Source organism: Clinocottus analis, unplaced genomic scaffold, assembly GCF_023055335.1.
Source record: "Clinocottus analis isolate CAN_PGR_092001 unplaced genomic scaffold, fCliAna1.0.p SCAF_2, whole genome shotgun sequence".
Taxonomy (NCBI): domain Eukaryota; kingdom Metazoa; phylum Chordata; class Actinopteri; order Perciformes; family Cottidae; genus Clinocottus; species Clinocottus analis.
In genome coordinates, this window is record NW_027175931.1 from 10,617,338 (window position 1) to 10,643,754 (window position 26,417).

Below are 26,417 nucleotides of genomic sequence, written 5' to 3' on the forward strand. Positions count from 1 at the left end.
TTCCTTCTGTGCTTGTACAGTCCGAATGAATGTATTATTTCGACCGTTATTTATGGCTGCAATTAACAATTATTTTTAATTTCTTAACCATTTCCTCTAGTTGTTGGACAAAGTAAAGTAAAGTAAAGTAAAGACAATTTTACTACAAGAAAATTATTTAAGCGATTTTATTTTTTAATTAAACTACAATTTTGCTTTTTATTTTGTGACACTTGGACTTTAAAATTCTGTTAAGTTTCATGTTATATTCCCCCCACTTTCAAATTGTGGACTATTGTGTTGGTTCATCGCATAAAAGAAATACATTTTAATCTCGTAGTCGGTCCTCTGCACGAAACTATTTTAATCTTATTGAATGTTATGTTGTCGTCGTCTCATAATCAACTCGCAGCATAAAATTATCATTACATTTTCACAACATGAAAGCTAAACTTAATGTCTGATGGAGACTTGGAATTATTTAAATTTTTTATTACGATATTAGAATTTGTACATATCGTCCTCTCCATTTGCATTTCATTTTTAAATTTATTACATAAATATACTCAAAAGTAATTTAACAAAGGATTTAATGTAAAAAAAAAATCTGAAACAAAATTAATACCTGACTCTGGTACAGAAGCCCAAGGAATGTTTTTTTTTTTTTAAACAAAGGTCACGCCACATTGCATTGGTTTATATTCAGAACAAAGACGATTTGCAAAAGAAAAGTCCAACCCATCTTTTTTTTTCATGACTCTTAGCTTGTCAATACAAAACTACATGTGCACTTTGAAAAGGAAAATTAATGAAGTTTGTCCTGGTTGGCTTTGGTTACGTTAAGCTTAGCACACATCCAACATTTGATATCCCTTGGACATAATTCTCACCAACCAAAGTAAAAGAAAATAAAAAAAATCCACTTCCTCTCAATATATTCTACCCAACAGTTAAGTAGCAACACATTTCCATCGCCCATAAATAATCTTGTGATCACTAAATTGATCTGCAGTCTGACAAACCTTCACACAACACATGCAAAAGTAAATGCACAGCGTGGCATTTGATGCAACCTTTGCCTTGGACACTCGTCTCATGCGAATCAGATGTATCACAGTCCTAATCATCTCCAACGACTAACTCACATGGGAGCTTTTGGTTGTTTTGTCATGAGGTGAACTGACTTTGGAACAACTCTGTTTTCGGGAAATTCTGCAAATAATAGACTTCTTTGTCTTGTAAAAGGTGGACTATTTGAACTGTTGATATGGTAAGCAGTACAGTGAGCATTGCATTGAGTTAAGACGTTGAGTGGAGCCACTAACGGCCACGCTGTCGGGCAGCATATGATAAACATGCAGACACTGATAAAGCAAAGTTTAAATGAATCTAAACAATCTCCAGATTAAGATTAAACCCAATCAACCAGCGATAACCTCATAAGAAAAGAAATATACATAAAACAATCATCCATACATAATGTCAAGCTGTGAAGTTTAAATAAAACCAGGAACACATAAAAGATGAAAAGCAGTACAACAAATATAGTGTAATATAGAAAATTAAATTATTACAGTATGCAAACAATAAAAAAAGAGTAGGTCACCACATGTAAACCACATATCAGATCTCATGTCAAAAATAGAATAACCCTGTGATCACGTGGCTAAATAAAGTTCATATATCTGAGAAGTCTGATCGCAACATACGCCGCTATTCCACCCTTCTTACCATTAAATGTTATTCAAAAAGATAAAAAAAATGGTTCTGAATTATTTTGAAGTTTGACAAAATGGAAAACAGTGGAGTGGAGGGTCGAGTGTTGATGATGATGTCAGAGAGCATAAAGGGAGGCGGCAAATGTCAGAACATCTTACCACCTCCTCGCAGGTCCCTGATCCAAGTGTTGCATGCTGTTGATGAGGTTGAGTGGTGGTTGGGAGGACACATCGGCATGTCAATGTTCCAGAAAGGAATAAAAGTGTCCTGGGGGATTTTTTCTCCTTCTTTAAATCCCAGTGATAGAGAGACGTGGACACGCTGCTCTCCTGCGTTAATAGCCGTCTTTCTGAGTGTGCATTTGATCTTGGATCCTCTGCAGCATCTCCTGCATCAGCCGCAGCTGTTAGGAGAGACGAGACAGACGTTAGGACCACAGTTTGAAGTTTACACATCTCCTGTTGCAATAATGGCCGTGTGCAATCGAGGGAGGTCAACAGGCGGTGCTGCCTTTTAAACAAGGCACATTATTTACACATGACCGCATAGACGATTCAATAGTCTGTTCAATAACAAACTGCTCTTTCTTAAACACGTGACCTGTCCTGGACAAATGGAAGGAAGGGCTGGGCTCCTGACCCTGCCACTTCATCTACACTACAGCGCATCTTATATGACAAAAGCAGTGACATGTTCTCGTATCTGGTTCATCAGTTCATCAGGTGAAGTTCTTTGGTTTTAGGGCGGTCCAAAGCCTCAAACTCAAATATTTGTTCCCTCCGATTCACTTTAATATTTTTTGGAATCCAGAAAAACTGAATGAGGACAAACACATACAGTGTGCTTGTGCTGTCATTGTGCTTTTTGTAGTACTGGTTGTGTCGAATATAGACAAGACATTTCCCTTTTTCACTATCCCAACACACAGTGAGAAAGTACAATGTCAGTTAGGATTATACAAACATATTTTGAGTAACCAATCCACACACAGGACATCCGGAAAAACTGAGGAAATAACCATCACAGTTTCCAACAGCCCACGATCACCAAATGTCTTGTTGTCTGAACTAACCAATTATAATCCAATACAAGAAAAAGTAACACATTTTCCAAATTTTTAGAAGTTGGAAAAAAGAAATGTTTTGCAATTTACTTTGAACAATAATTGAATTAATTGTTGCAGCGCCATCGTCATGTTGAACCACATTTTAATGCTAGTTGCACAAAAAAAACAACTTGAAAGAAATGATCTCTTTATTTGATGAAATAAATAGGTTTCGTGGGGAAGTGGGGATAACGATTGTGATCATTCACCAAGAATAGATCATCGGCTTTCTTTGATTACAATGGAAACTCACACCATGTACATTTGTGTGTCTGCTCAGTGTCATGTTCAGTTACTTTATCTCAAAAGTAATCATAGTGAGAGGGTTTGAACTGTATGTGAAAGAAACTCAAATACAACGAGCCTAAAAGGAATAATTTTTAATCTACATTATTGGTATTTATTCTTCATGTCTTCTAATCGATGCACAAATAAAAAATATATAACATATTTTATACCAATTTTATTTAGCCTTTAAATATAATTACTGGGGTAAAAATGATTGTTTAATTCTAACAATACTAGTTCCTTGTATGCACCGACTCACAGTATAAGACCAAGCTTTAACCAATGCAGTGCGGACTCTCAGTGGGATTATGAAACATTGTTCTTTTTCTACCCACAGTCTACCCGTCAAAAAGACTCGCACAGACAGGGAAGTAAGGGTTGTAATGTACAATTACACCAATTCATGTTTTTGAGGCTACTCATTGTCAGCCTCAGAAAACATGATCCGATTGTGCTTCAAAGAAAGATTATGGATTAAAAACTCAGTGTGTAAAGCCACTCAGAGCGCTTCATCAGAGAGATCCCTCTGATCTGTGTGTGTGTCTGCGTTGGAGTCGGACTCGGGCTCGGGGTGCTCATGGTGGGCAGAATTGTGTTCAGACTGGTGCTCGTAATCATATTCGTGGTGCGACTCCGGTTGCTGGTCGGCGTGCCGTACCTCCTCATCTTTCTCTCGGATGAGCTTTTCTGTCTCATCGCCCATTCCGGGCGCCACAGGGATGGGGAAGTCTGTGCCACTCTCTCTGGTTAGTTTGCTGCAGAGAGATACACGTTATAGAGAAATTAAACATTCATTGTATCACAGGGAGTGAGGCTAACATGCTTGGGGGATCTGGATCTGACATGGCATTGGCTAATCGCAGTGACTTAGGTATTGAAGTGTGTTACACAAGGCCAATAAGGATCGGCCAAACACACTCTGTGTGTAGAGTATGGCAGTATCATGGTGCCCAGAGAATACAGACACAGACACTAGGTCAAGACCGGATCTGTCTGCCCATCAGCGTTAGAAGTCTTCTTATCTTATCATAACTGTCACCTGCACAGCACAACACGTTGCTGTCTAACTAATGTGGACAGACGTTGTAAAGATACCAAATAAAAGAGTTTTAAATGATTTGCCCTTCAAAAATATTGCTCTTTAAATGTCTATAATACCTTTATCTTTACTTATCTTTTGATAATTAAGTGTCTAATATGTCTCCTCCACTTCGAGACAGTATGTAAAGAACCCCTTTGTTGCAGTTTAAACGTACTTGCGGTTGCGTTCCTTCACAACCATGCGGGTCATGTTCTGGATGCAGTGAGCTCTGTAGTTCTCGTAGTGAGTCTCCCGGGTCACGTCCTTCAGATCTTGCATGTGTGTGCGAACCAGCATGTTCCTCAGCTTCACGAAGTCACAGTGTGCCGTGTTCTCCACTGCAAAGAGTGTGAGGAGCAACTTCAATGATATTTTAAGACATTCTTCGTAAACTGTCGATACTGAATTCGGCAACACTGAATAAAAATGTATAAAGGATCAATGAACACAAGCAGTCATTGTCAACATGTATGCAACGTCTCCAAAGGCGGTTTTACATTCTGGGCCTACCTTCTACGATGCCCCAGGGGTAGAGACGGCCTCGCACCCGCTTCCCTTTGGCCTCCACGACTGTGTTGCTGCCGATCACTGCAAAGGGAATGCTTTCCTTGTTGGGAGAACAGAAAAGGATCGTAAAATTAAAATGAGGCTTCAAATAAAAATCTGGGAGGGGAGAGTGTAGATGAGTTAAGGCTGGACAAGTGAGTGGTGCAGTGCAGATGTGTTTATTGTCATTACGTTTTTACCTTCCACATGTTCCACCTTGTCGCCACCTTTCCTTTCTTTCTCGTTTCTACTTACTCTCAAATTACTAATACAAATCCAGACTTGTATGTTATAAATAACTTCCCATTCATAGTTTCTATTCCCATTTGTCATTTGTCTGCTGCAGTTAACACAGTGCTCTTATCTGAGGCAACTCAAGGACAGAGGCAAAGAGAGAAATACTGGCACAGTGACTGTCCTTGCTGCCAGCTCATGATGCCAGGGGAGCAAAAAACAGTTGAGTCATCAAGACTGTGAAGTCAGTAGTGAACTGGCTGCCAAGGTCTTGTGTTACATGGTTTATACATTTATTTAATATTACTACACTCTATGACGTGAATAATGCTTGATCAGGAATGTGTCAAAATTAAGAAATGTATATTGATGTACTTGATATTTGTGACATATATTCTTGTGATGAAATGACCCACCTGAAGACTTCTGCCAGCTTTTACCTTGAGCTGATGGTCCTGCTGCTTAAAGTCCTCATCTTCGTCGGAGTCACAGTCTGGGAACTGGTATATCTTGATCCCATACTGCTCGATCTCCTCTCGGATCTACGGGGAAAGTACAGAGTGAAAACAGGCATTTTGAATGAAAAGACAAATTAGTTGTGGGAGCCTCTGCTAAGCGATGATAGTTCATTGGAGGAATAAAACACAGGTATGAATGAAGAGTTTATTGACTGGGATCAGCCTTACCTTGATTTTCTTTTTCTTGACCTCGGTAGGGGTGAGTGTGTCTGCTTTGGCTAAAATGGGGACGATGTTTACCTTCTCATGAAGAGCTTTCATAAACTCCACATCCAATGGCCGGAGGCTAGAAGAGATATGAAACACCCATAAAGTACAGTGAGACACAATACCCTGAACATGAACAGAAACTATGTCTATAAGTAAAATATTACGTTACATTAGAGATATCTGAAAAACAGCTTAACAGATTTTCATGAATGTCCATAAATAACAGTTATTGGGATTAAGAGCCAAATAATCTTGGCGATAATCAAAATGTGTGTTCTGGCAATAGAAATGTTAGTTTTGAGCCTGACTGTAATTATATGTTAGCAGCCTGAATACAATGATGTGGAGACATAAGATGATGTCTCTTGCCAATCAGCGGAGGCAGAGGTTTGCTCTCTAAGTGACCTGTTAGTATCCAATGAGTAATGACCGGTGCTCATCAACAGAGGGGGCAATTTCTCCATCACTGACTTTAAGAGTCATCTACAGCAATACTTGAGGTGGATAGAAAATGTGTTCTTTAATGAGCACAGTGATGTAGAACAGTGCATGTACACCCCTGCGGCAAAAAGCACCACAAATGATTAGAGTTAAAGTTCTGCAATAGATGTAAAGTCACCCGAAGGAAGCTGGGATTTGTTTTAACTCGATTCAATTGAATTCACTGCAAGTAAATGCTGGTACAATAGAGAAGTAAGATGAAACTGAATATTCAGGTCTTTGTGCAGGAAATAAAAAGTTATAACATTTAGCATGCAGGTCATTTAGGGAACGTAAAAGGTTGTCACTGTTCTGATGTAAATGCCAGCAGCATAGACAATACCACTGCGGTAGAAAGGGGTTAACGTTCTTTATAATTAGGGGTGATAAAGAGAGAGAGGGAGGGCTAACTAATCCCTCAGAGAGCACTAAGGATTTGTCATACCCATGACCAAAGGGTGAGATGAAATAGAGGCAGCAGTGTACGCGGTTGTCCTGGATGTTCTTGCGGTTGAGGCCGCTCTCGTCCCTGAAGTACTGCTCAAACTGCTGGTCGATGTAGTCAGCCACTGACTTCCAGCTAGAGCACAAACACACAGGGTCGTTCAGTCTCTGAGGCCATGAACACACTGCAACACCTAAATGCTGCACATTGCTATTAAAAACAGCAGAGCTAGGTTATTTGGCTTTGGTCTGGAAATATTTTCATTTTGGTCCTTTCAGATTATTCATTAAAGATGTTTGACTTGTACCATTCAGTGTTGTTTACAGCATCCCCAAAGCCAGGGGTGTCCACGATGGTGAGCTTCAGTTTGACACCTTTCTCTTCTATATCCACTGTGTGTTTGGTGATTTCTACGGTTTGTGTGATCCGCTCTGGGGAAAGGACACAAACAGACAGCTGTTCTTGAAATTAACCACGACACATTGAAGGGCAAATATTTAATAAAACAATGCAAAAGTACATTAAAAGCTGTGGCTCACTCACCTTCAGCATTGAGCAGCTTCCTATCCTTGTAAAGATCTGTGAGAAAGAGACTGTTGACCAGGGTGGACTTTCCCAGGCCAGACTCCCCTTCAAACAAAGAACAACAAAGAGGTAAAGAACAAGGCTTAAGACTTTGTGATTTCCAGTCTCTTCAAAGAAAAAGGTGGGCTTAAGATCAAATGTCTGCTAATGTGCAAACAAGCATTTACCTGCCACCATGAGCGTGAAGTCAAATCCCTTCTTCACTGACTTGCGATGAACCTGGTTTGGCAACGTTGCAAAACCCACGTATTCCTTGTCCTGGTCCTAAAAAATACATAGAAAGATTAAATACATCAGGGAAGCACACATTACCCTGAATACACGACTAGAATGATACAGCTCCGTTATCAACCACTCCAAAAGTTTGCACGAGCCAATTACAATATGCTAATCTTCCCACAAAAGTTTGACACTTAAATAAATAACAAAGGAAAAAGCATCACTACCATCTCAAAGCCCCAATCACAACCTCTCCCACAAGAGAAAGATAAGCACAAATCAACCTTTTTTCAATCCCACATAAAGCTACATATTATAGCCCAGTCACATCCTCTGAACCTTCATCGTCAGCCTGAATTGTTCAATACATGACAGCACACAAACAACATCGCCTTCACAGCAGAACTGAACCACACAGATTTATCCTCTCTGGGTTTCTTGTCTTTGTGTTACCTCATTATTGTTGTACGGGTCAAATCGACCCCAGGGACTCTTGGGCCGGGTGGGACTGATGGGGCTTGACGACAAGTCAAACTCCACACTTCTGCTCTGGGGTAAACTGGGCTCTGAACATGAACCCGACTGCGCCCTGCCCGCCACAAGGGGACGCAAATACGACGGGGTGTGAGGGCGGTGTTCACCCTCAGCTTCCCCGTCTGCGTCGTGAGGCTCGCGGCCGTGATGGTGGTGGTGGTTGTGGTCATGGTGGCCGTGCCCTCCTTGGTGGTGAGGGTCTTGCATAATGTTCTCCACCTCTGAGTCGTCTGAATGACATGAATGCTAGAGAGACACACCACGGTTGAGGCGGAGCGGAGGAACGGGTGGAAATAAAAAAATAGAGGGTGGAGGCGAAGACAAGATGTGGAAAGGTCAAGTTTCATTGTGGAGGGGAAGGGATCAACATCCACAGGATGGAAAATCAAAACTTTTAGAAACGCTTGCAAAATTCTATGGTGAAAATATTTCAACACAGGCAACATGTAAGGTACAGCTGGTAATTTCGGTTTATCATCATTAATGAGGATGGATCATGTTCGGTGAGCTCTAATACCAGACATCTATCTCTGTGTATTTGTGTGTTATGTCATTACTATAGAACTAATATTGAATAGGCTGCAATACTTGGACATGCATTTCATTGTACCTTCCTGGAAGCAGAGTGAGTTTTTCCTACATCATGGATTATAAATCTCCTGACCACTTTCATACATTTTGCATCACTAATGTGAGGCCAAAAGGCCTTCTTTATGCTTCTTATTAGACGACAGACATTAGGGTACATAGGGTAATTATTCCAAGGGTAATACACACACATATCACATAACTAAAATAAACAATGTAATGTAGCTTTTCCTGGAAGAGGATACCCAGCTGAAGTGTGCATACTCTGGACTCCAGTTACCACAAACTAAAGTCTCCCTGCTAGTCGAGTGCAAAGATAAATTATGCAGTGGTCCTCAGAAAGCAATGAGGCAATATAAATGCAGCAGTAGGCTCATACTGTGACTCTGCACTTATGTTATTTTTATGCCCTATGTATTAGCTGAGGGGTATAAGTATGGGGCAGGACACATGAAGATACAACCTAAACATATAAAGTACTAGTTTATATGAAGAATAACTATGTGTTGCTTTTGCCAAGGCGCAGCAGGTTAAGTGGACCACATCACATGAAGTCTGCTACTAGAGGGGGGATTAAATAAGGAGTTCAGGTGTTTAGGGGAGTGCCACTGGTACCTGTTCAGCATCATGGTCCTTGCTGTAATTAGGGGAGGCAGGGCAGGAGTCCTGCTCGTCTGTTGAAGAGTGAGCCTCATGGTCACTATCCTCCATTGCAACTGGGGCTACACTGCACTCTGCAATCTCCAACCAGAAGGGAGGACACGTGCGGAGAGGTTTATCAGGATGAAGGGTGGGGAGGGCCGTGTGATGGGGAGGCGGGAGCAGCGAGTCCGTCATGAGGGGATATAGTGCGTGAGGTTCAAGAACAATGTCACAAAAGGAGTGAATGTTCAGGAAAGATGGGAAAAACAAGACGGAAGATGGAAAAAAAAATTAAATAACGCAAAAGTTAAGACGTACAAAAGAACAACATACCATTTACCACAGGAAACGGTGCGATTGCAGAGAGATGATTGAGCGATGCGTAATGGCATTTTGACAACAGTTGTTTCCATAGTCTTCTAATAAAACCTTGGCCCTTTCTGGCCTTCTGCCATTACAGCTCTGCTTAATGTTATTAGTTCCTTCATCAACAATGCACCAGCCCAGTCCAGTCAGTGCCAGCAGATACCGTCATCTGTGCCAGCTGCAGTTACATAATGCAGGGAGTCTTTGAAAGTTTGATGAACAGCTAAGTAAAACATGCAGAGTCACATTTCTGGATTTCAGTCATGTCTCGAGTCACTCCGGAGTCAATAATCACGATTTGTTTTATTTGCATACAAGTTAATAGCCCCACTAGGAAGTATTTTAAGTATGAAGCAACATTTTGACATATTATTCATTTTAAAATGCCCCATCACTGTTTAACAAAAAAACAACAAAAAAACTTGACTTATAATTTCTCAAAATTGTTTATATCACCCCTACACAGCATATGCCCTTTATCCTTGGTCTACAGTTTCAATTAAGCTGGGATTCAGAGCTTTAGGGCAGAGGAGAAATTGATAGTTTCACAGTTTGGAAATCAGTGACCTGCTTTCCTGAGCTACAATCAAAGCACAGAGATCAATGTCCAACATGGTGCATCCTGTGACCCAAATAAAAGAGATGGTCGATTGCAAAGCTTTGACAACTTTGGAGCAGAACTGCATACAACATTATAATTAAATGTCCTTCTGTTTGTTTGATTTTGGTGTTAAAAAAAACAAACCGGTTTAGAGAACCAGATCATTAAATGTAATTTCTCGCAAAAATCACAACTGTTGTGTAAACAGAAACAACATTAAAACACAAAAGCCTCCATCTTTAAAAAAAAAGGTGGCATCATAACCTCACAGACCTCACCCACTTTCCCTCCGTACACACTAAGCCTCACCTTCTCTCGCGCGGAGCCTCACCTGTTGTACCTTTTATCAACACGTAAAAGCCTTTTCTTCTTGCCTCTGCTCACACCGCTCGTCATGCCCACTCCACCAGGAATCAGAAACCAGCGGCTCCAGCATTTATACGCCTCGATCCCAGAGGACACAGTGCCCTTCACATCCATCGAGCCACTCAGTGGCCCCGAGAACTGATCAGCAGGATTGACGAGCATCACCGTTCACACCAAGTACAGGCTCAATAATGCTGAATCTACTTCCAAATTGGAGCATTATGGAGATCATTGTCGGACACAACACAACATACGTGGACAATCATGCAATTCTATGAACTGTGACTGTCAGACCCGCGACAACATACCTACACATTGTATCAGTAAAGGCAGCGTCATACCAGACCTGTGGGGTGAAAACAACCTGTGTGTGTATCCACCAAACTGAGCCGAGCCCCTTGAGCTGCTTAACAGCCTCATCATAATCAAAAATGATATATTAAACATAACCTGCTATGCTAATACATTCCCTAATTAAGCTTATAAATTAATTAATTAGAAACTATTTAAATACCAACACACTTGCCTTCACATTCCACATTAAGCATTGAGGAGATTTTCTCATTCATATGCAAATTTAAGCAGCAAGTTGCTGCAAAATGTAATCTGACAATCTACTCTGCAGACGCACAGCACCACGGTGAAAGAAATGTCACCGCTCACACAGTTATCATTAATGTTTAACAGCATCACCAGAGGAAATACTTTGCCAGTCCTTGGACATTTTTAAATTTTTCATGCCACATTATATACACTTCAAACTTACATTTTGTGTATGTAACATTCTCGAGGAGCGTGTCTATCTTTTCACTGAATTTCAAAGCTTAACCACTTTCCCTCATTGGCATTTATTACTGAGGGTCGACCCTACCTTTTGAGCTGGGTCAGAGCTTGCTTCTCCGAGCGACACGTATATCTGGTTACACATTCTTTAAATCTAAGACATGAGGCATTGCTGTGTGCAGGTAGTGGATTCACTTTCCTCCGAGCACTCAGAAGTCAAAACTGGAACACAATGCAACGTTTTCCTCTTCAACTAGTCAGGTTATCGGTTCACGGTGTTATTAGTCTTGATATATAAGTTACTAACTACACAGTTTCAGCTGACAGGGGTTAAGGCACTCAAGAAGGAAAGGAATTTCATTCTTGTAAAGAATATTTATTTTTTTAGACCCGTCTGCCCGGGAGGCCAAAAACACATATAGGTTTTCTGTTGAGCTCTCCAGTTGAGATCCTGACAGTCAACTGGAGGAAAAAGAACATAAGAAGATGTAATGGATCTCAAGCAGATGAGCCCAGCTTACTCACTGAAGTGTTTGTTATTGAGAGTTGTATCGAGGACAGCATGCTTTCCAAGTGGAAAAGCTCAGGGTTTAACATTTGTATTAGCATGCCCTCCTTGAGGAAAAATAATATGGGAGAATTATTACGCTTCAGTGATCTTAGAAGAGAGGAGAGATTTGAGCCGATTCTTACTGTGCGCACTTTTTCCACATGCAAACATTTCCACTAGTCCAGAACTTCATTAAGCCATTCCAGTTCCTCTCGTCTCACAGTAGCACTCGATCCTCTGCTTAAATTAATCCCACTGAATTACTCTTTTGCGTCATTTCCCAAACTCCAGTTTTCCACAGATCAACCACAATGCAGGTGGAAGTCTCACTGTGCAGGGACTTGTGCTATAACTTCTCAACTCACCAAACTGATATCACAAATGGTAAACGGCCCTATTTAGCTCACATATCATAAAAAAACACTTATACTTATAATAAAGACAACCTACAAGATCATTCTTTCCAATAAAGTGGCTTGTTACATGATTTGCACTTTTAATTTTAATTTGTTTAGACTTGTCAAACTTGAGTCACGTGCCAGTTTTTGGTTTTGGTTCTCAGAAACATTTCTACTCCTGATTTTGGAAAGTACATATTCCTTATCATAATTCAAGTTATTGATGTTTTTAACGACAACAACAACAGGACGTATTGTTTCTTTAAAAATCTAAATATGAGTTTTAGCAGTTTTAGCTAAAAAACAGACCGCAAGCTGCATCAATAGCTGCATAGTATGGTTCATTGCAATGACATAACGCATGATACACATTAATAGTTCACTCTTTGTATGCAGTTCATATTATTTTACTGTTGAAAAGACAACACGCATGGTTATGTGTATCTTTAATTTATTTACCTGGTGGACTAAAAGATCACATCGTCTGGGATGGATATAGATGAGTGTAAGTACGTCTCTGCATGATCAATACACTTTCCATGTCATGCTACTGATCCATTTAACTGTTTTTTTTTTAATGTAATGTGCTTAGAATAAAATATTCTGTCTTTTAACAATACATTCACTGATGTTTTCTATAAGTCCCCTGCTCCCATTAAGCTCAATAGCATAGTGTTTCAATTGAAATTCTTTTTTTTGTTTTGTCTTTCAGTCATCTTAAATATACACACTCACCAATATGTAAATAAACAAACACACACTGTAATGCACCTTTAAGCTCATTGGTATAAAATAATTATTGACACTTTAAATGAGAGATAAGACTAGTATTTTAAATAAATGTTGCTCACTTAAATTGGGGCAATATATATAAACAATGTTTGAAAAGCAGATTTGAAGGGTTTATAAGGGAAGTTTTCCCATAATTGCTCATACTCTTAAGTGTCAAATTCAGAATACTCTAATATCATCTAAAGTCAAACATGTACTCTCTGCCAACAATCTATCTGTGTTGTGCACGACCACTTCCAAATCACAGCCAATAGAAACCAGTCAGGCTGTGTGGAGCAAATAAATCAATATACTTATGAAACACACGATTGACTGTCCATACAAACATCAATTCAGCTCTAATGGAGTCATTATTCCTTTTTAAAAAAAGCACCATGGATTGTCGATTAAAAATAAGAGAACCAACAAACAAGAGATCCCAAGATCCTCTTTCAAAACAACAAACTGAAGTTTGACTTTAAGTAAGATTGCATCTCTGCAATATAAATTGGATGATGTGAAAACAGTCTTCTGTATCTAGAATGAAAGCTGATGGGCTCTGACATCAATTTCACACATTTGCATTAGGTGGCCTCACAGAGTCTCCCACTGGAACGAGTCCCAGCTGAGACCTGAACCAATTACAATTCCCATAACTAGCCAAACTGACAGTTTCTCTTGAGGGTTGGTCCATCATGACTAATAAGCAAGCTTTATCAGCTATGATGCCATGCAGAGTTTGTCAGTGAAGAAAAGCGATAAATAAGCTTCAGTTCAGGTAAAACCATAGTGGCTGGTTCAGGTCCAGAGTAGCATAATAAAGCTGAGGTCCTGGAGCGAGACACATGGCTGAAAATGCCTCATACAAGCTACAATCACAAAAGAAAACCCACTTCCGGACTACTTTGATACAAATAAGCCTGCAATACATGAGGTTATGCCTCTTAAAAGACTCTTTATCTTGTGCTCAATCTAAGATCTGCGCTCTTGAGGAGGCGCTGGCCTGGAATGTCCGGTTTGTCATGTGAATTAAGTAAAGCTAAAGCAGGTACTTGACCACATAGCAGTTTATTACATACACAGTACACAACCAAGGGATCCAATACTTTTAATGAATTTTAATAAGCAGTCTGAGGGGCAAATGGCAGGTTGCTGCACAACTACAGAAACAAATGCCCTTTTAGTCAAAGCTTATCAAGGAGACCATTGTAAGTAGGCTCTTGAGTATGTCAGAGATTTGTGGGACAATCTATGATGGGACTAAAGCCCATACAGTCCCTGAGAAACAATTGAAGGACATGAAACCCAATTCAACAAAAACAAGTTGTGGGGTTTACTTTGCTGCTTTGTTAGTGTTGGATCGGGGCAGTGGTTTTGGCTTCCACAGTGCTGACGGACTTGTTACATGAAACACAGCTCTCAAGGGAAAGCCCACTTGAAATGCTTCCTGGATGACATGGGAAATGCAATCAGAAGTTGCAGAAATCATAAAGAAACTATATAGACCTTCTATGATTAAAGCAGATTTCTTCTGGGAGGAAACGCAGTTGACAGAGCCATTCATAATCCAGCTAAAATAATTACTATGCCATTATTCAATGAATGCTGGATTTTTTTTTGCTTGGCAAGCTTCGCCCCTGCTGGCAGGAATGATGACTTGATTGTAGGCTGGTCGAGTGTGGGAGATGGAGCGGGATTGCAATAACCAATTTGTACACACGGTGATCTTAAGCTCTCGTTTCATTAAAGACAAAAAAAAGAAACGCATAAATGTGGATATTCAAAAGCATTCAGCAGTGTTCATCCCTATTTAGTGAGCCATGTGCGTCCTGTGTGAATGCTGTGGTTGTTTGGATAGCTGTAGCAGGACTCTATGTGAAGCTGGCTCAGTGCAGAGGGAAGGAGAGAGAGAGAGAGAGAGAGAGAGAGAGAGAGAGAGAGAGAGAGAGAGAGAGAGAGAGAGAGAGACATAAATAGTCCTCTTTCAACACACACTCCCAGCAGCTATAGATAGAGCTGATGAAATTTCCACGTAACCAAAACTCCACATATTCAGTGCAACAGAAAACACAATTAAGACTTCCAGTTACTCTGTGCTTTATCAGCTTTTAAACTCAAAGTCAAAGGAAGTTAAAAAAAAAAGAAGCCAGTATCTCTGCCCCAAATAAATTTCTGTCAGTGTCTTCCTCCATCAGAGACACTCAGTCCCCACACTCAATGCATTACGCTGTCACATCTGATCAATATGGGCTTTAACATCTTAGGAGGTGGACAGCAGGGAAAAAGCTCAACACTGTATTTCTGCAGTCATGTGGAACACAAAAACCTTTCAGTCACAAATCAGCATTATTTATATGTTCATATTAGAGCATAAAGCCATGTCACATGCACTCATGTGAACCGTCCAGCTCATATGTGAATGATCTTTGACACGTGTACTATATATGTGCAACGGCGGGGAAACCTGCAGTCACAGATGACCACATTGGACAGAGCAGTTCACAAAGAGATACACTTAATTGCAGGGTCAGCTAGAAGAAAAGCAACAAGCACATACCTCTGTATCATAGTTTGTTTCTGTATTTTCTGCCATATTATCCGCTCAGAACCAGTATTCCATTAGTTACACCAGGCATCAGAGAAAAGACAGAAACCAGTTTGAAAAAGAGGCCTTTGAAAAGCTCCTCAGACTAAGTGTCACTTCTTTAGTTTCAGGGCCCCACATGTTACATAAGCACACCTATTTGCCCTGCATCACTAATCAGATGGCATCTAGTATTCCTAACCCCCCCTACACCTACCCCTCACTCGAACTGACACATATTAAAAAAAACACAAAAAAAAACAGGTACACCTTTAATCTTTGCCACTCTGTCTGGAGGATTTCAATAGCTCCACGTTGCTCTCGTGTTTTGGCCAATCTGCAGCTGATATGCAGATGAGCTGCAGCTAAAATGACGGCATGACGTGTCTGCAGAAGCGTCCTGACTTTAGGACTCTGTAAACTTTGTAGGGAGCTCGACAACATCAGCCTCGTCACCTTGTTACAAGCCTGTCGAGCCCTCAATTGTAGAGCCACACGTGTGGGATCACAACACACCAATCAATGAGCACACACACAACAAACAAATCATAATCACTACGTGCATGAAATGTGCATGAATAAAGAGTGTAGATATGCCTCAACCAATAGAGAAATTAACTACTCCTAGCAATACAAGTGTGGGTAACATGAATCAATCAATCAAATAAAAAATAAAAAAATACAGTATATGGGCTCTGAGCATCATAGGAAAACAACAGCAGTATGCACATGACTTCTTACAATGGCTGTCACATCCAACCCAGATCTTCCAGCTGGCCATGCCGGGGCCGGAGTGGTACAAGAGGAAAGTGTGTGTGAGTGTCTGTGGTTGCTCATTCATGGTGGGAAGGAAAGTTGACTTGTGGCCTACATCCTACAAATAATCTTTGTCACACACACACACACACACACACACACACACACACACACACACACACACACACACACACACACACACACACACACACACACACACACACACACACACACACACACACACACACACACACACACACACACACACACACTCACACACACACACACACACACACACACACACACACTAATCTCAATGGATCTCTGAGCTTTGCAAGTCTTATAGTAATCACACATTCCTAAGGAATCAGGATTTTTGAACTATGTTATTGCTTTTTGGATAATGTAGAGACATGAATAAGCTTAATGAGTCTCATCTGAAAGTAAAAAGAGATATTTAAGAAACTGTGACTTACCACAGCACGACACAGTCTAAACCACAAAGACAGAGATCTGGTTTGAAAAGTGCAGCTTGTGTCTGGGATATGATGTCCTGTATTTCAGTTTGACATGAGAAAGAGAGAGAAAAAAACAAAACATAGGCACAATTCAGCCGAGGATTCATTTTCTGCCTATGGGAGGAAGAACTAAACGTAACATGATCCCAATCTTAATAGCTCACACGGCAAAGTGTGCCAACTTACACAACAGTAATAACTACCATAAGTAGTAGACAGAGAGTAACACAAATAGTATTAGGCCAACAGACCTGCCAGTCTAACGAAACACACAGTAGGCAAACCTCTTTTAATGTGACAAGTACATAATTGGCCGGGATGAGAGGAGGCGGCATTTAGTCTTACAGACGCGAGACGTTTCTTCCTGTAAGGAAAGACTGTGGGGAGACAACTTCAGGTCTGCGTTAATCTTCTCTGGCTGGCCCTCATTGTGAGGGTGATTATCATGGAGCATCTGAAAGGGCTGACAGTGCCCAAGGGATGGATGGCTTTAGATATACAATCTCAGGCTGCACGCACACATTCATGTACATGTATCAATTTATCCTGTATGTTGGCCTGGGCGCACGCACGCACACGCGCACACACACACACACACACACACACACACACACACACACACACACACACATATGACAGTAAAGATCCGTCCTTGGTGCTGTGAGGGTCACATGGCCAGCGGTAATTAAATTGTTTCTTTGTCCCTGTTTACATTGGGAGGTCATCTGGCTTCGGTCCAGCAGGACTGGAATGAGTTCCTTGATATAAGCCTTTGCACACAAACCAACATCTGCAGCCAACAAACACTGGCATTCATACGAGCGCCATGCCGACAAACCAGAAAGAAGTCTAAGATACTGATTGCATCTCCACAAAGCAGGACTGTCTGCGTTATACGTGTATGGAGCACAAAATGTAATTTACATATTGTAGAGGATGCAGCTGTGCCCCATGGGAACACACAGCGGAGAGAGGGCAGTGCCACCTGCTGCTCATGACTCGAAAAAACAGCTGGACTGTAGATGAACAGCTGTAGAAGTTGCTGTGCTGATATGGTGTGTCATGAAGGGCATTTGTTGTACATTGGCCTTTTTGACTTTTAGTAGCAGAGAAGCACAGGTGTTACTTCTGACATTGACAGTCCCAGTACGCCACGACAGTACTTCAGCATGGAGAATACCAGTACTGTCGACTGAAGCACCTAAATGCATTACTGCCATCGTTGATGTTATTTTTTACAGACGTGCTTCTCCTACTGCAATGTGTCAAAATGTTTACAGCAAAAAATATCTACTATTCACAACCTCAACAGCAACCTGTAAAGATTGAATAGATGCTCACAGATATGGACAAGTATAAAACAAAATAGGCTTGGGCAATATGGCCGGCATGAAACTTAAGTTCTGTTACAATATAAAAAATAAATAGAGAAACATCATACAATGTAATGCAATCAACTGTGTAGACGTTAAGCATTACATCATAAAACCTTATGATTATTTGCTTAAAATGATGATCATATCGTCACGATATCGTTTCCACTAAAAGTTGATGTATACTTTCACCCCACGCACAAGCAGTCTTATGACTTGGTCTACAACATGGTGTTTTGTGACTTTGAGAGAAAAATTCAGGAAAGAATGAAAACCTGTGTAGTTTGAGGTCAACAGGGAAAAAGCAGAAAATATGCAGAAACTTTGAATTAGATATACATTTTTCTTCTGAACAGTTTGAGAAACTGGATGAAACGTCTCAACATTTCAGCAACAGTCAGTGGGAGCTGACGCCCTCTGAAGCAGATATCCACCAGGAACATAAATATTGTTCAACAACAGTGAGGAACGCTAGAACTGCTGAACTCACGCTTCCTACACTTCCTCCTCCATTCAATTAAGGCTCTTTATCTGACAGAGAGAGATTCCGGTTGGAAGGCGGCTAAAGCATTTTCGCACTTTGTTTTTTCCCCCCCTGAAAAGGTGGCACGGTACAACAAAGGCTTATGTGGCTCTGGAGAAAGGGGTGTTTCTGCTGTACGACTTAAAGAAAGAGAGGGGCTTTTCCAGATTAAAAGCGAGGAATTCCTTTGTTCGCTTTCATTATTTTTAATCACAGTATATTACAATCCACAGTCATTTGAAAGTTAACAGGTTTAGGAGGGACATAGCTAGTATCTATGTTCATGGGCTGCGAGATGTCTGCGTCATGTAATGTCAGGGGCAGTCACCTGTGGCTTGTCTAGTCTGTACGTCTTGACCCGACATGAATCAGCTCTGCCTGCAGAGTGTGTGATTTCCAGCTCTCCCAAAATCTGCCTTAAGATCATTTTAGCTACATTCTTTTCTATTTTACTCATTAATCTTGACAGAGCTCTAGAAACCGCCCCAAAAAAAGCAGGAAATAAGGCAATTATGGCCATAATAACGGTGTTCTCCGTTTTGGGGTGTGTGCACTGTTCTGTTTGTAATCTTTTCCAACAGTTTGAGAAGTCTGAACTGCATCATTAGCAAGAAGCACGGATGGTGTAATGTAACCTGGCTGAATTAAGAAGGAATTGTTTTGAATATCAAGCAGATTTAGATCTTATCGAAAATCAGATAAGCACACACAAGACGCTGGAATTACTCTACAGAAGCCACAACAAAGGGTCCGGTTTCCCCAGAGCGCTTTTTTATCACCATCTCTGGCAGAGACCTGGGTGCGTTAATGACTGGTACCGTTTATTCTCAGCCATTATTTAAAATGAGAACCAGGAATTATTATGGTTATGGTTTCCACTGACTTCCAGAGAGATCAATCACAAAGAGAACACCGATTAAACTTGGAACCTGCCTAGAAAGGAGCTATTAATATTTAGTTAAGAATGGTCCATTGCACCCAAAGAGAGCAGAAAAAACTCAACACCTGTGAGGCAAAAAGGCGATGACAGAACATCTGCTGGGCAGTGAACTCTGCTCGCCCCGGTGAAAAGAAGTCACTGGGTTGTTGTGTGGACTCGCTTCCGCAACAATGAATTCTGGCCGGTGTAACTCCCACATCACATGAACACAAAACCACCTAGTGTAATTTGTTGGCTCCCACCGGGGCTTATCTCAATACTACTGAAGAGAGTGAAGTCAGAAGTAAGAGCCACAGATCTGCTGAAACAGTGTTGGCATTGTGTCTGTAACAGATTCAATAAGAGGAATTACCTCAGTGTCTGGACTGGATTTCCTGTTATGCCAATTGTGCTGTTCTAGTGGAAACAAACTGAAGGTAGTGAAACTCTTCTCAGATTCTTTACTTTTGCAACAATAGATTAAGAAACCGCAGTCATCAGTCCCCAGGACAGGCAATGTTCAGGGGTCTTTATGCAAATCAAGTTTGACTACAGTGCAAATTTGCACTGAAGGCAAAACACATGCCTGTAAGAGAATATGTGAAGTTTAACAACTTGCAGCTTTACTGCAACATTGACATGATCAGGCTTATTGTGTCAAATCTGAGATTGGTGTAAAATGCAAACGTGATTTGTGGAGCCCTGCGATAATGAGTATTGTATGTGCAACCCTAACCAGCAGCTGTGTGTGCACTTTAAAACCGTGTCCTAGGATCCATCCACCTAATATGCATCTCTTTACCTTCAACACTCTGATTTTTAGGTGAGGAAGCTCTGCCTCAGAGGGAGGAGCAGTTCATCCACTAAACGAAGGATTGGTGAATCGATTGTCGGCTTCTGCTGTTAAAGTCTTACATGGTAGATCGCTGACATTTGTGTCAATTTACCATTTAAGAGTTATGTATGGAAGAGGTTTTGTAAGGTTTACGTTTTCTTGTATGTAGAGTTCTAGTGTAGGTCTGTTTTCCCATTTATTGATGCTGTGTTCTCCCACACCACATCCATTAACACTAGGGCTGTGAAATGATTACAATTTTTAATCAGATTAATCACAGGTTTCTGGATTAATCACATATTACCGATATTCTCGGTATTTTTTAGTAAAAACAAAGATTTATGATAAAAGACGGATATATACATTGTCATTTATACATTGGGGTGCTGTTGTAAACAATGCAATTATAGGTCGTAAGGTGAACCCCGTTATCGTTTCATCCCGCTCCATAGTCGTGCATCAACGGGATCTTAAGCTCATAAAAAAAGAACGAGTCGTGACCAAAAAAAAGTTTGTCGCTGAAATTCCAGTCGATTATTGATGCGGCGATGTTTCACGCTGAACTAGTTTCTTCAGAGCGTAACAGGATATTCGTCGCGAGTGGAGGTGACAAGGTGCTCAGTGTTGCCAGATTGGTGATGGCGTAGTATCGTACCAAAGGCTCAACATGGTTGTATTTGGAGGATAATATCGTGCAGCTGGCAACCCTGGGATCGGTCGACCAATGACAGTTATCTCTACCGTCAGAGCTCGCGCAAGAAGATGAACGTAAGATACCGTTTCCACAACTTGTAAGAGTGTAATAACTAGTTAGTGAAAGACTCAGAGAAACATAAATATCCAATGAGGCAAAGTCCCGGACGTTTTGGAATCCCTGCCGGACGCATTTCTTAGGTCTCAAAAAGAGGACATGTCCGGGAAAAAGAGGATTCTCATTACTCACAGAAGTCCATTGATCCCCTGTCAGCGCCACATGATCCGTAGCAGCCAAGTCATTTTCCGTTTTGTTCTTTTCAGTTTCATACAGCACGTGGATTTTTGTCATTATTGTGTGTCTTTGCAGTGCTTTGATGCTCGGGTCCCTCGTTGCCACCCGCAAAACTTTGGTGAACCCCTCATCCTCAACAATATTACTTGCGCAACTGTGCTACAGGTATATTAGAAGCTCATTCTGCGCATGTGTTAAAAAAGCGCTAATTAACACATGATTCAGCTCTGAAACAGGCTGTTTGGAGGAAATAAAGGCAGAAAATAAAGTATGGATGGCCATTGTTTTTAAATGCAACATATAGAACTGGTGTTTCTTTGGGTCTTTTTACAACTGGAATTAAGTTATATTATTCTATTATTCTGTTCAAATTATATATATATATATATATATATATATATATATATATATATATATATATATATATATATATATATATATATATATATATATATATGATAGATTTTCCTGAACAAAAATATCTCTGGTAATCTCAGACATTACTAGAAAAACAGAAACTGTCAGAAACATCTACAAAGGATCACAGGCCAGTAGTCATGTAATAAAATATATGTTTAATAAAACGTTTGTACTTGTAAATAGTATATGTAGTGCATCCTGCCATTAGATGAGCAGGATTCACTCCGCTGAGCTGACGATGATAAAATGTACGAGTCAGCACAGAAAGGATTACACTACACTTTCATTTTGTAATGTCCTTTCACAGGAAAAACCCCAAATCTGCAATAACTCAGATTGTCTCTTGGGACAAGATTTCAAAGATATTAGGTGAAAAGATTTCTGATGCACATTATTGCAAATGATGTTGCTGATATCAGCAATATACTAACCAAAGAAGAGGCAACATATCGCTGTATAAACAGGCTTCAGACTGCTGCGGTGAACGGTAATGTATATTTAAGCGAAGAGCACAATGTAACACACAAAAACACGAATAGACACACAACAGGCCTTTAAACAGATGGTCAGTGTACATGTAGTCTTAGTACAACCGTTACACAACAGTTATCTCCAACACTATACGGCAAAAGTATTACTTCAAGTGAGTGAAGTCCGATATTTGAAAGTGTTGGTATTTGTATAGAGCAGCAGAAAGGACTTGAGTGTGAAGGTGTAACCTTCTGTACCGACTTATTTTCAAGGAAAGACATATTTTAGAAATCTACCACATAGTCATCCTATTGTCCGTGGAAAGTTTAGGGAGATGAATATACAATAGCTCAACATTTTTCCCCAAATAAACAAAATCATGATGTTTCACCAGCATCCAATATTTGTCAAGGGCAAAAACTGCCTCGGTTTCTCTTGGTCCCTCCTGGTGACTGAGCGGTTCATCTTACATTTCAAATATTGTTCAGCATCATTGATTGACAAGCAGCAGCCGACAAGAGCCTGTGATTGACGCTCCAGACCCCTCATGAGGAATCCTTGTGTGCTAAGGATTATGAAGCTGTTAGCATAATAAGCATGTCAACAGTTAAAAAATGTCCACACATACTCGTGCTAAAAATCAGGAGGAACTGGATGAACATGGTTGTCACATCTGGGCTTCACCTGTAAACGAGCCAGCTGGAGCCGACTTGCAACCTGGCCTCAACAATCTCTTTCAGTAGTCTGTGAGTGGGTTTGTAGAGTTAACATTTACATTTAGATGACTCTTTTAAAATTGACAGACTAAAAATAATAGTAAAAGTAAATGATGTCTGCCGATACTGATTTAGGATTCAGAGGTATTCATCAACCCGTGACTTGTACCCGAAACAGATGGCGTCGGTGACTTCTGGGGCGGTGCCCGACCAACGTGAACGACATAATTGTCCCCTTCCTCTTTCTCTTTCCATCTGCTCTTCTCCTCCCGGATGTAATCTGTTCTCTAATCTTGATGCCCAAACACACCAAGAGCCACAAAAAAAAAAAAAAGAAAAAGCGTAGAAACCTCAACACAAGTACCCCACACACAAACACACACACAAGATGCCTTACCAACCTACTGTGATGCCAGGGACTTCAGTAGTTCAAACATACGCTGTGCTCCCTAATATGCAACTAGCATGCAACCCCTTCATATAGGATTCACAGTCCTCTGCCAGCTGCTACTGCACAGCTGGAATTAACCTCCAGGAACATCTGCCATCCAGGAGCAGTGCCGTACAGATGAAAAAGCTCCAGCTCAAACACTACTGTACTTCTCTGTCACCTCAGTAACACTGCCAACAAGAACATGTCACTCTCGAGACATGCAGGTAGTACCGGTAGTCAGAGTGAGTCCAGACAGTCATTAGCACACTAAGGTCCGTATAAAGACTCCTGACAGGCTCGGAGGACACTGTGCTGTAAAAAACACAGATAAACAACTAGTCAGGGTATCAGACTGTGACAACCGAAGGCAGATTGATGAAAACATGATCAGTTCCGTGTGCCTGATTCATATTAAAGCCTGGTAGCTTGTAGCCGAGCTTATCTCACCTCTTATCACAATGCAGATGACACGCTGCACTTACCATTCTGCAGATGGCCAAGGCAAACACACACACACACACAACCCAGTGGTCGACAGCGACCGCCTGTGAGCTGCTCCTGGTCTGGACGGACAAACCAGCTCCAGCGGAGCTACACAGTCTTACAGGCAGACATTAATAACGTAATGCTGCACACGGACACAAGCTGCATGCCGGGCTTTAGTGGCTCGTGCTCTGCTGCAAAAGGAGCAGCAGGAGTGGAGGAAAAGGGAGAGGGATTGCTGGAGTGTGAGGGTCAGTCAGAAGGAGGAAGGAAAAGCAACGTGTGACTTTTCAGGCTAACTGACAGATCTCAGGGAGAAAACAGGTGGGAACTCCAGTGTCACCAAACTCTAACAATCCTAATATTAAAGTATCCATCATCATCATCATCATCATCAATGATGCTGTGTTTGGCGTCACAAATCATAAAACATACTCGTTTCCTTGTTTTATACGAATAATTGATTTACTTATATGATAACCCGGCTTTTGAACTTAAGACATGTTTTAGAAGTCCACCACAGAAAACTATACATTAGCTCCATTTGACTCCAGATGTAAAACATTGTACGGCAGATGTTCAGAAATTAAAAGGGTTTATTGCCTAGTATGTTTGCACGCTAAAACGCTCAAGGAATTTGTCTTGGTGATTGGTGCATGACAATAAAACAAAATGGAATAGTAAAATACATAATAAATTATGCCTAAACATGAAAATGTACAATAGAATATGATGAATGGACGAACAATTTTAGAGTTTGTTATAATAAGTCTGTTCATATACTTTAGACCAATAATTGACTCTATTTGATTAAGTAATTCATCTCAGAAACACAGAACACATTTGTATTGCTTAATTTAAAGCTAAATAATAAATAAACCGTAAACCCAAATAATAAACCCTTGTTTTCTGCAATGGGATCACAACAGCCAACTTTTGCAACGAGGTTCCCCCCATTATACGCATTAAAAGCTGCAGAGAGGGCTGTCACTTCTAGTTTGTTTAGGTAACTGCTGCCCTGGCTATAGTGTTTGGGTACATTCAGTGGGGCATGATAATATTTATTTAGGCAGTGCATAGCCTGCTCCCGTACACATGAACTGAACAGTACTGTAGCTAGGAGTGTTTTAGCGTCAAAGTTAGCACTGTCCCTTGAAGCTTGTCACCCGATTTGAAAGTTAAAAAACAGTGATGAGTGGGGCTTAAACCTTTTTTCTTTCGCTGATTATGTCCACTTTTGTAGCCTCTGTTGTGCTTAAATGTCCATTGTCACTATTTTCACTGAGCTTTACTGTTCAATTATCTATGAACCAAAGAAAAAGCATTACAAGTTGACACAAAGTTGTAAGATAGGTAGTGCTGCAGATTTCTGAAGAGTGCCGCACGATTCTTGAATCTGAATCAAAGAGCGTGTGATTATGAATAGCACATGGTGTGCATCACCAGAACTCACACCTAAAGTAAACAAGGTGTCTAAAGTGTCTCAAAAGGAAGTGGCACAGAGTCAGCGAGACACCCGGCATCCTGCAGAGTCTCACACAGTGTGATTTACCCCACAGGTACAGTTATACTGAGAGTTTTATATCGTGATTTTAGCAGATGTGAAAACACTTGAGCCATAAATGTCAGACAGTAGCTCTGCTGGTATTTTGAGCTACTTGAGCAACAATGGTAAATCAATTACTATCATGGCCATGTTTCTGTGTAACAAACTATCAAAAGCAGAGAACAATCTCAGAGACGTCATCATTCTGAAACCGGGTCATTGCACCTTTAGAGAGGACAGATCCAGGATTTAGTGTAGGAAAATGTAGGAAATACCTCACAAAGATGGATAAGCGGAGTGTACACATACAGTTCAGACAATTAATTGTTATATATGTATTGTTATATAATCAGAGAGGAAAAAAGTGTATTCAGACTATCTATTAATGTAACGTTGACTCCAGTATTATTCAATTCTGTGTACAGTTTTCTCAGATTCCTTTAGTGAGAGAAACATCTTTTCTTTTAAATATTGGATGCCTTTATTTAGCAGCCAATGAAATAACACAAACCTGGCAGGGCTGCAGAGTAGGGAGATGAAGTGAATTTTAACCTGGGCGATAAATAACTTCTCAACTGGAGACAATGTGCAGTGGCACAGAACTCCTCCAGGAGAGATATTTTCAACTTGTCTGGGACTTTAGCCTCTTTGAGGAAGCTGCAGTCAGAAACACTATGTGAGTCGAGCTGAATGCAGTGATGAACTCCACTGCTGATCTGCCTCGGGGTCTTCATGGCTGCTGGGAACAGCAGGGACGGAGCCACCAGGGCACAACATAACACTGATGTGGAGAGAAGGATGTGGGTGAAGGGCAAGTTCAGAAGAATTAACAACAGTGACAGGG

General features: G+C 40.7%; 1 protein-coding gene across 3 annotated transcripts; it reads right to left on the reverse strand.

Moving 5' to 3' along the window:
* Window positions 1-259: 259 nt before the first annotated feature.
* septin4b (septin 4b) lies at window positions 260-24,109 on the reverse strand. 3 transcript variants are annotated; one of them, XM_068585809.1, is made up of 11 exons: window positions 24,027-24,109; window positions 7,358-7,454; window positions 7,149-7,235; window positions 6,913-7,036; window positions 6,606-6,740; window positions 5,639-5,756; window positions 5,369-5,494; window positions 4,683-4,779; window positions 4,348-4,510; window positions 3,750-3,846; window positions 260-2,101 (listed from the first exon to the last, which is right to left on the reverse strand). In XM_068585809.1, the coding sequence occupies exons 1-11, from the start codon at window positions 24,027-24,029 to the stop codon at window positions 2,033-2,035; spliced, it is 1,116 nt and encodes a 371-aa protein (XP_068441910.1). In that variant the 5' UTR covers window positions 24,030-24,109; the 3' UTR covers window positions 260-2,032. The 3 variants fall into 3 exon arrangements, with proteins under 3 accessions (XP_068441910.1, XP_068441911.1, XP_068441912.1); XM_068585810.1 differs by having other exon boundaries at window positions 261-2,101; window positions 5,393-5,494; XM_068585811.1 differs by lacking the exon at window positions 24,027-24,109 and adding an exon at window positions 16,825-16,897 and having other exon boundaries at window positions 261-2,101.
* Between the last annotated feature and the right edge of the window lie 2,308 nt (window positions 24,110-26,417).